Below are 11,300 nucleotides of genomic sequence, written 5' to 3' on the forward strand. Positions count from 1 at the left end.
TTTTTAAACCCTTGTACTTCGGTGTATTGTCTCATAGGTGGAAGATTGGTAAGGGTGGGCAATGGGGGTCAAGTGACCTGCCCAGGGTCACACAGCTGGGAAGTGGCTGAGGCTGGGTTTGAACCTAGGACCTCCTGTCTCTAGGCCTGACTCTCACTCCACTGAGCTACCCAGCTGCCCCCACAATAATATTTTGTTAATTCCTATACCAAAATTTGTTTGGCTCTTCTCCAATTGATGAGCATCTATTTTGTTTCTAATTCTTTGCTACTACAAAAAAAAGTTGCTCTAAATATACTCTCATACATGTGGGTCCTTTCCCTCTGATTTTGATGTCCTTGGGAAATAATTTTTAAAAAATCTCATAATGTGTTATATAAATAGGTGGTTCTCTGTTCTTGCCATTATCCAAATCTTATCCATTTCAATGATCTCCTTTGGGAATGAACAGATGGAGGATAATGCTGGTGGCTAGAATTGAACCAAACCATAGTATTACAAAAGCCANCCCAGCTGCCCCCACAATAATATTTTGTTAATTCCTATACCAAAATTTGTTTGGCTCTTCTCCAATTGATGAGCATCTATTTTGTTTCTAATTCTTTGCTACAACAAAAAAATATTGCTCTAAATATACTCTCGTACATGTGGGTCCTTTCCCTCTGATTTTGATGTCCTTGGGAAATAATTTTTAAAAAATCTCATAATGTGTTATATAAATAGGTGGTTCTCTGTTCTTGCCATTATCCAAATCTTATCCATTTCAATGATCTCCTTTGGGAATGAACAGATGGAGGATAATGCTGGTGGCTAGAATTGAACCAAACCATAGTATTACAAAAGCCAATGATCCTGGTTTTTGTTCTCTCTCAAATCTAGACCCTGGATGCCCTAGCAATTACTACAGGCCTGGTTACTTTGGTGTTGGAAGAAGATGGCACAGTTGTAGATACGGAAGAATTCTTTCAGACCCTAGGAGACAATACACATTTCATGATCTTGGAAAAAGGGCAGAAGTGGACACTGGTAAGCAAAACTCTCATCCAATTCTTCTCTCACTGCAGGCATGTGGAACTCCTAATGCTGGAGCTTGTATTTACCTGATATGTATACTTGAGAAGTCTGAGGGCATTATCCATATTCTCAATATAACTGGTATTCTCTGGAATTAAAATTGTAAGAATGGAGGCAAAGATATTGAGGGACTCGTCTGAATCAGTAAATAGTTATATTCTAGGCAGTAAATGACAGTATACCACGCACTCAAGGATGTGACCTAGTGCTGAATGATATCCCCGTCCTCAAGGAGATTAATGGGAGAAAACCAGGCAATCCCATGACCAACATTTATTCAATAGACATTTACTAAGTTTCTACGGGGAAGTGTGCAGTAAGGGGAGATGGAAAAGGAGTTGGGGAGAGAAACGAAGTTTAAAGATGGCTTAGTCCCTGTCCTCATGGATGTTATAATCTAGTAGGGGAACAGAACAGATAACAGCCACTAGGTATGCATTTGAATTGGTCTTTAAAGATTGGTAAAAGAAAATGGGGAAAGAAAGAGGGAAAGAATATTTTAGGCATACAAAGTATTAAATTACAAAACGCATCTATTTCTCTTTTCAATTATACCATTCAGCATCTGGCGCATAACTGGCATTTGAAAAAATCTTGAATTGAGGAGCTGGGTAGATTATGTTATTTGGTCAGAGAATCCACAGAGTTCATCAGAGAGATTCCTGGAGGTGGTAGAGGTCCTGGAACTTGTAGCAGGAGGTTATTCTATTCATCTGGGGCTGTCTAGAAAAGAAATTTTTGTGGGAATGTAGGTGGTAGTCAAGGAAGAAAGAGGATAGAGGAGAGAAAAAAAGAGAAGAAAATTTATGTTGATGGAAGAGAGAAAGGGCTACCGAGAGTGGCATAATTGATCTGAAGCAAAGACTATGGAAAATTTAGTTTGGGAGAGTTCCCTAAAAGCCAATGAAATACTAAGTTGAATTCGAGAAGTATTTTTCCCCAGGCTTCTAGTACTGCTTAAAATAAAAACTTAACCAATTCTACAGTTAAGGATACCTTTTCTATTTTCTTTAAGAGAAGACTTGTAAACACCGATACAGAACTAGAAGTAAGGAGACTTCAGGTCTAGCCTTGGCCCTACCTCTTAGTTGGGGTGTGACCTTAAACAAGGCATTTAATCTCTTAAACTTCCTTTTCCATATGTCCCACATCCCTAACAGGCATATGGGAATATAGGGATTGTCCCCAAACAAATCAAAATAGCTCTTGGTTTTATTTTATCATTTTAATAATTTTTTATTATCACTCAGTATTGTTCTCAGTTACTAACTTGGTTTCTTGCCCTGATCCTTTTGAAAGTTTTTTTTTTAGTTCATATTCAACTAATTAAGGGTTTTTTTTTTCTTTCATACTGATAAAGGTATTCACTGAACTTGCTTTAAGACAATCATGGGGGGGGCAGCTGGGTGGCTCAGTGGATTGAGAGTCAGGCCTAGAGATGGGAGGTCCTAGGTTCAAATCTGACCTCAGACACTTCCCAGCTGTGTGACCCTGGGCAAGTCACTTGACCCCCATTGCCTAGCCCTTACCACTCTTCTGCCTTGGAAACAATACACAGTATTGACTCCAAGATGGAAGGTAAGGGGGTTTAAAAACATTTTTTTTTAATTAAAAAAAAAAAGACTCAATTATAGGGGGCAGCAAGGTGACTCAGAGAATAGAAAGCCTGACCTGGAGTCAAGAGGTCTTGGGTTCAAATCTGACTTCAGCCACTTCTTAGCTGTGTGACCCAGAGCAAGTCACTTAACTGCCATTGCCTATCCCTTACTGCTCTTCTGCCTTGGAATAGACACTTAGTATTGATTCTAAGAGAGAAAATGAGGTTAAAAAAAAAAGAATTAATCATAGGTTAGTGATCAGAACTGGGCTTGTGATTTCACTGGTAGAGTGAACTCTCAAGTAAGGAAGCACTCTCTACCAATCTATGCTGGCACCTTCTCTCTAAGTTACGGTCTTAGAGAGATGCCAAGAGCACTGAGAATGAAGTGATTTGAACGGGATCACAAAGGTAAGGTGTTGAACTTATAACTTTCTAGCACTCCAACTCCAGTGCATATCCACTTCAGCATCTCTCCTTTCTCCATGGTTAAATGCATATCTGTGGGCATACTTACATATATGTATGGGAAAACTTTGAAAACTTGGTTAGCCACATATAAGGAGAAATCTTATTTGTTGATGAGTTATTATTAGGTTAAAACAAATAGAGGAATCCCGGGTAGTCTGGTCCCTTGTTCTCTGGACAGAGAAAAATTGTTTTCTATCTGCAAATAAGATCTCCTGCCAAGAACTTCTGACTAACCTACTTACCTCACCTCTAAGATGTCTGACATGGTGAATAGGGTACTGCATTTGGAGTCAGGAGTTGTTATTGTATGTCGTTTCAGTCATTTCCAACCCTTCGTGATCCCATTTGGGGTTTTCTTGGCAAAGACGCCGGAGTGACTTGCCATTTCCTTCTCTAGATCATTTGACAGAAGAGGCAATGAAAGCAAACAGATGAGGATACTGAGGCAAACTTTGCCCAGGATCACACAGCCAGTCAGTGTCTGAGGCTAGATTTGAACTCAGAAAGATCTGTCTTCCTGACTCCAAGCCTAGCATCCTACCCACTGTACCACCTAACTCCTCAGGGAATCAGGAGATCTAGATTCAAATCCAACTTCAGAGAGATTTTGACTAGCTGTGTGATCATGGTCACTTAACCATTCAAAGCAATAGTTTTCTCATCTGGAAAATGGAGCTAAAACACTATAATATGATAAACGATTTCATAGGGGTGTTGTGAGGAAAACTCTTTTACAAACCAGAGATTAATTCCAGGGGTGGAGGAATATTGAGAAATGGCTATGGTGTGTGGAAAAAAAAAGAGGCACAAATAATTTTTAAACCCTTAAAAGGATATATAAATGAGTGATCACAAACCAGCCATTTGTAATATGCAAGATGACCACTGAGTGGCGTCCTCCACTAAGCAATTGAGAATAACTTCTTTGGCAGTTTGTTGGAATTGTTGAAGGAAAGATGTGGTTTGGAAGATGGCTTTCTACATTCTCTACCCCTTGAGGGATAGATAAGAAATCCACAAGCTCCAGGGTTCCTAGGTCATAGTGAGTCAATTATCTGGGCTCTAGTGTAATAAGTTGCCTCCTTGATTCAATTAGGGCAGCTTCCCTTTCAAGGCAGACATAATGAAAACTTATATGGACCCGGATGGTTTACGGTGTGGTAGAGAGCTCTGGAATGATTATGACCTGGATCTCTTCTTGTGGATGTAAGGACACTGCCAAAGAGACACCAAGATCTAGTTGGAAGTTCTTTGTTAGGGAGCCATTAAACTACATCAACTGCACTATGGCTATTTGAGATGGAATGAATCCTTACCGAAGTTTCTACCAGATTGCTCACCTTTAATCTGCTGCTCAGAGACTTTAGAAAGAACTCTGTGGGGGCATTGATGTAGACATTTCCTAATTGTGTGACCCTGGACAAGTCATTTAACCACATTTGTCTAACCCTTGGCTTTTTGTTTTAAAATGCTTACTAAGATAGAAAGTAACAAAGTAAGAAAGAAAGCCTTTGTGTTTGAGAATGGGGAAAAATAATAAGAAAACAAGATAGGATGAAACAAAAAGTCAATAATATTTTTAATAATGGAATTTAAATATTTTGGTTGGAAAACCTTACTGATGTTGAGTTCTGAAAATCCCATAACACACTATTGTGTTCTTCAAATGCTAATTCTCTGCCTCACACAGAGAATTTTTAAAATACTATCTTCTAAATTAATTAATTAATTTAGAACATTTTTCCACGGTTACAGGATTCATATTCTATCCCTCCCCTTCTCCACCCTCTCCCATAGCCGATACACAATTCTGCTGGGTTTTACATGTGTCATTGATCAAGACCCATTTCCATATTATTGATATTTGCGTTAGGATGCTCATTTTGAGTCAATATCCCTAATTATATCCCCATTAACCCATGTGATCAAGCAGTTGTTTTACTTCTGTGTTTCTACTCCCACAGTTCTTTCTCTGGATGTGGATAGTGTTCTTTCTCATAAGTCCTTCAGAGTTGTCCTGTATCATTGCATTGCTGCTAGTAGAGAAGTCCATTACATTTGATTTTATCACAGTGTATCCATCTCACACAGAGAATTTTTAAAACAAAATGCTTAGTTTTGAGGGGGAGTGGAAACAATATTGCACTTAAAAACAAAGGTGCCAGGTTCAAATCCCAGCTCTGTCATTTACTATCAACAAGACTTCTCTGGTTTGCCATTTCCTCAAAGTACAAAGGAGTTAGACATGATGAATGGCCAGGTCCCTTCTAGCTCTAAACTGACAATCCATTTAATCCTCATTCCATCTCAGACCTAAACAATATGACATGGAAACAAAATGGATTCTCTCTCAACTGAAAATAAATGGTCAGGGCAGTTAGGTGACTCATAGGAACAGTGCCGGACCTGGAATTAGGAAGACCTGGGTTCAAATCTGGCCTTGAACATTTCCTAGCTGTTTGACCTTTGGCAAGTCATTTAAACCTATTTGGTTAGTGTTTTCTCTTTTTGTCTTAGAGTTGTTACTAAAACTAATGTGAAAGCCACTGTGTATGAGATGTATTCTGTGTCCTATGACACCAAAAGTCCATCCTCCAAAGTTGTTACTATCAGACTCAGTTGAAAAAGAAAAAAGAAAAGAAACGGAATGGAGAAGTGTTGTATTGGCGGGAAATAAAGCCAAAACACCCAAACAAATCATACAACAACAACAACAAACACCCAAACAAATATTTGGTGTCTGTTACAATTCGTTAACCTAAGAGTACATCTTAATAATGTATAATTAGAAATTTTGTACCTTGGATTCCATCTCCCAGAATCCCTTTCCTCCTTTATCCCCACCTTGCAGGCTTGCATGTTTGTATATAGTTGGGTGTAACCACACCTCCCCTCTCTTTTCTCCCACATGTGCAGTCAGGGAAGTGGCTTTTTCTTTACTGAAGTTTGCTGTTTTACCTTTTGTTTCAAGTTATTATAAATAAACTTTATAAAATTATAATACTTGGAGTATTTGGACATTAATTATTAATCTCACAATACCGTTTACCTCTTGGATCTAGAGTTCATCGAACCCTGAGTGGAACCCAACATTAAGTTTATATTCTTTAAGTCTCACTAAAAGTCTGGCAGCAAGTTGGTTCAGCAGGGTATAGAGAGAGCCAGTCCTGGAGATGGGAGGTCCTGGGTTCAAATCTGGCCTCAGACACTGCCTTGCTATGGGACCCTGGGCCAGTCACATAGCCCTCATTGCCTAGCCCTAACCACTCTACTATCTTAGAATCAGTACATACTATTGATTCTATGACAGAAGATGAGGCTATAAAAATAAATAAATAAATAAAGGTCCAGTAGCAGAACTATAATTACAGGGGTACAAACGTTTGGACCAAGATACAAATTATTCAAAACTTGGAATCAAATCATTCTTCTTAAATTATAGGCCTTGGTGTAAGTAGCTCACGATGAGTATCAGTATTTTTTCACTAGCTTCGAAAAAGTCTGAAGCTAGCTTAAAACAAAAGTTAAGAAACTAGATGTGTGGTTTAACTAAAAAAAAAATCTCATTAACTCTGTTTCCTCAAAAACAGGGTCCTAAATATGCTACTCAGAAGCAAAAAAGGTCTGGAATAGCAAGGGTCACTTTCGATTTGTATAAGATGAATCCCAAAGACTTCCTTGGATGCTTAAACGTGAAAGCCACCATGTATGAGATGTATTCTGTGTCCTATGACATCCGATGTACATCAGCCAAAGCTGTGCTGAGGTAAGCTTTTTTTTTTATGAGTTTTCATATAAGTTTTATGGGCTTAAATCCTTTTAGGCAAGTAGAAGGTCTCCATATATTATCCCAGCAGTGTACGGTCTTTCTAGTCTCCAGGTCTCAAGCTTCTTGAGAAGTCACCCTTAGCCCAGTGCCAGGTACGTAGGAGGTGCTTAATAAGAGCTGACTGACAAACTGGTCTGATAAATAAATGCTTATTAATTGCCTGGTCTGATAATGCTGCATTACAAGCAGTCTTTTCTCTTACAAGAAGCCATTCCTGCTTCTTCTTAATGCTAGAGCCTTCCCTCTGTTCACTGTCTCCAGTTTATTCAATGTATAGCTTGTTTTGAATATAGTTGTTTGCATTGTTATTAGATTATAAGTTCTTTGAGATCTGTCTTTTACCTTTCTTTGTATCCTCGGGACTTAGCAAAGTACCTAGAAAGTGGTAGCAGGCTTGTTAAGTAAGAAATAAAGTATATTGACTGACTATAAGGAACAGAAGCTCTTAGGCTAATCCAAGAGTTTGTTTTGAGACCAAAAGTGCATAATCACTGGCCCACAACATTACTGACAAAAGCTGATAGGGGGAAATTAGGTAGCCAGGTCCAGAGATGGGAAGTCCTGGATTCAAATCTAGTCTCAGACAATTCTTATCTGGGTGACCCTGGGCAAGTCACTTACCCTCCATTGCCTAGTCCTCACTACATTTCTGCCTTAAAACCAGTACAGAGCATTGTATTGCACAGAGTAATGGAAAGTAAGGGTTTAAAATGCTGGCAACTTAGTAAGTTTTGACAATTGCTTAAATATATAATGTTAAGCCTAGGCAAAAAAAAAAAAAAGTAAAGCTGGTAAACTGAGTATTTGTCATTTGCTGTAAAGAAAGAAAATGAATTTTTAAAAATAGCAGAAACAGCATTAGACTCTGGGAGGTCAGTGACTTCTGACTTGACTCAATTAGTAGCTAACTTTGTGTCCACAGGGAGAGCCCTTCAAGGCCCCTCTGAGCTTGGGTTTCTTCATCAGGGAGCAGGATTGAGTGATCTTTGTGGTTCCTGTGATGCCAGATGCTGTGATGCTTCTGGATTAAGAGACCTGTGAATATCTCTCCCCTGGGCCTCCATTAGAGTGTCCATAGAACACTGGATGAAATGATTTCTATACAAGGAACACCATTTATGACCATTGGGTTCCCTGAATCATATGAATGCAAGAAGTTGTTAGGAAGGCAGCAATGGCAGCAGGGGTCCTAGGGAGTTTAATACAAAGATGGATATTCCTGGATGGATATTCTGTTGCTTCCTCTAAATCCCCTTTAGGTAAGGAGGACTCTGCCTGCTCTCATTGACCAAAGAGAGAGAAACAGAAATTACTTGCATCTCTGTGTTTTCTTATAGCTACCTTCTCTGAGTGTGATAGAACAAATTAGGAGGACGGCTTGAGAAAATAATAAGAGCCAAATAAATGTTTTGGTTAGTCGTGATCAAAAAGCTCAGTCAAGCTTTTGTTGTCATTCTGTTAAAAGTCACTCCCTTTATATGTAGCTAGTAATAAGGCAGAGGCAGCAGGAAGGTGCCTTCAAATTTGAAAAAGATGGCTACCAGTATCTTGCTGCAATTTGATGCCCAGCAAGGGCGTCCCTGAGAAACAAATTTATGGGTTTCTTCTGATTAGTTCAAATCAACAGGCAGATCAAATGAGCCTCCAGAGAAGCAACAAGCATTCACTGAATAGCAACAGCAGCTAAGAAAGTCATGATGATAGCAGGCCAGCTGTCTAGCTCTAGGCAACTGTGCTGAGTCCAAGCATCGGGGAAAGCTGCACCTGGCAAAGGGCAGGAATTTAGTCTGTGGCATCTCTAGATAGGTTCAGAAGAGCATCCACCCACAACTGAACCCACTGAGGAAGTGATACAATTTCTAGCTGTCTCAGCTGTGATCATAGCACAAGTTTAGAGAGGTAGGAAGAATCCCCCCCCCCTTTTTTTTTAAACTCTCTTTTTTAGCTTTGTACTGATAGAAATGCAAAAGTGAAAGCTGTTATTTCTTTTTTTATTTTATCGTCACACAAAACACACTTCTGTATGGGTCATTGTTGTAAGAGCAAACTTGCATATAACCCAAACCCCAAAATAAAACCATAAATACATTGATGAGAAAGATGACGGACAGCTCTTTCTTTGGAGGGAATAGCATTCCCTGTCATAAGTCTTTTCATATTTTCCAGCTCATTGCATTGCTGAGAGTAGCCAAGTTTTCACAGATAATCATCATACAATATTGCTATTGTTGTGTACAATGTTCTTTTAGCTTTACTTATTTCACTCTGCATCAATTCTTGCAAACTTTTCCAAAAGCTGATATTTCTTTTTTTTTTTTTTGGTTGATTAAGAAAATGCTTTCATGGTTACATGATTCATGTTCTTTCCCTTCCTTCTTCCCACCCTCTTCCCATAGCCAACGTGCAATTCCACTGGGTTTTACATGTGTCATTGATCAAGACCTATTTCCATATTATTAATATTTGCATTAGGGTGATCATTTAGAGTCTACATCCCCAATCACATCCCCATCGAACCATGTGATCAACCAGTTGTTTTTCTTCTGTGTTTCTGCTCCCACAGTTCTTTCTCTGGATGTGGATAGTGTTCTTTCTCATAATGTCCTGGATCATTGCATTGTTGCTAGTAGAGAAGTCCATTACTTTCGATTGTGCCACAGTGTATCAGTCTCTGTGTACTGCTTCTTTCACTCTATATCAATTCCTGGAGGTCATTCCAGTTCACATGGAATTCCTCCAGTTTATTATTCCTTTGAACACAATAGTATTCCATCACCAACAGATACCACAATTTGTTCAACCCTTCCCCAATCGAAGGACATTCCCTCATTTTCCAGTTTTTTTGCTACCACAAAGAGCACGGCTATAAATATTTTTGTGCAAGTCTTTTTCCTTATGATCTCTTTCCAAAAGCTAATATTTCTAACTAGCAAAACTTACTCATTTTAAATACTAAAATTAGTAGAAAGTACTTGACTTGATAACATGACTATTTTTCATCTCTACACTCTAGGCTCTAACTTCTAGGAATTGTCTTGGAATTGATAAATTAACTGATTGCCCTGAATGGAAAGGGTTAACTTGTGCCCTTATAAGGGCCATAAGATCCTAATTAATTTTTTCTATTCCATTGACCATGCCTAACTTCAGTTTAAGCCTACATGAATTATTTTCATCACTAAGTCTCTAAGATCTCAGTAGTATTCCATAGTTAATAAAAATGAATGACTCAAGGCACTGAATATATCAGGAGATCTTTAGTATTTGAACTTGGCATTCTACTCAAATCAGGGCTTAGATAAAAAGGGTGTGTCTAATTATAACTAAGTTAAGTTGGGGAGTGGTAGGGAATAGACTTCTAATGTTGGAAACTGTTGGCTCCTTCCCCTTGCATTGTTGCTTTGGGGATAGTAGACCAAGATCTGGAAGGAGAAAAGTGGTTTTCCTATCCTAATTTAAACTGTGTAGACAAGCAAGGAATGTGATATTACCAAACCTTTGGATTTTTTTGTTTGTTTCTTTCTCAACTTCTTTCTTCTCTTTTCTAGGCAGTTGTTGCGGATTATGTCCTATGCTGCCCAAGTCACCGGACAGTTTCTTGTCTATGGCGGGTCTTATATGTTGCATGTGCTTAACGACAGTGAGGATTCCGTCCCTCTTCAGAAACCAAGCACCAAGGGGTGGCTTCTATAGGGGGACAATGCCTTACATTGAAGGGATTGTAGATGGCTCCTTTAGTTTTTCTTTCCCCAATATTAACTTTTAAATGATTGGTTTCAAGGATGCCCACTTACATTCTTAAATACATCATTTGCTAAGAGTTGGCCATTGCTGCTCTGTGCTAATGATCCAGGCAAAAGGTAGCTTTGGCCAGCCTTTTATTTCCTAGGAAATTCCTTTATATTTCATGAAAGGGGTGCTGGACAGAAAGTGAACCTGGAAGAAAGGGTACACACAAATAGCCTCTAGGGACCTAAATGGGAAGAGGAAGAATACTTTGTGGAACACTAGAAGTCGTACTCAATAAATACACTATTCAATGAATATGTTTTGGTGGCTTACTCACTGCAGTTGGCAGGGTCCTCCATTTATCCATATATGTATGTCTCAGAAAACAAATTTTCACATGCAGTCACAAATGTAGGAAAAGTACTTTCAAGTCTTCACTCTCATTCACCAATACCATGAAAAAAAAAAAGAATTGGCAAACAGTATTGGTGTCTAATGAGGTTCTTTAATTGGCAAACAAAAAAAAATGCAGTATTTCTACTTAAATAAAACTGCGGTTATAGCTTGCTAGTTTCCTGGCTTCATGTAAAAGCTGCACTT

At 38.7% G+C, this 11,300-nt stretch overlaps 1 protein-coding gene across 1 annotated transcript in view; it reads left to right on the plus strand.

The window, feature by feature from the left end:
- CIDEA (cell death inducing DFFA like effector a) overlaps positions 1 to 11,015 on the plus strand; it is a 25,956-nt gene extending 14,941 nt beyond the window's left edge. Inside the window, 3 exon segments of the mRNA XM_044683195.1 lie at positions 880 to 1,026; positions 6,733 to 6,908; positions 10,520 to 11,015. Coding sequence (XP_044539130.1) covers positions 880 to 1,026; positions 6,733 to 6,908; positions 10,520 to 10,664 — 468 coding nt within the window. The 3' untranslated portion in view covers positions 10,665 to 11,015.
- The last annotated feature ends 285 nt before the right edge of the window (positions 11,016 to 11,300 follow it).

This window comes from Gracilinanus agilis, chromosome 1, assembly GCF_016433145.1.
Source record: "Gracilinanus agilis isolate LMUSP501 chromosome 1, AgileGrace, whole genome shotgun sequence".
Taxonomy (NCBI): domain Eukaryota; kingdom Metazoa; phylum Chordata; class Mammalia; order Didelphimorphia; family Didelphidae; genus Gracilinanus; species Gracilinanus agilis.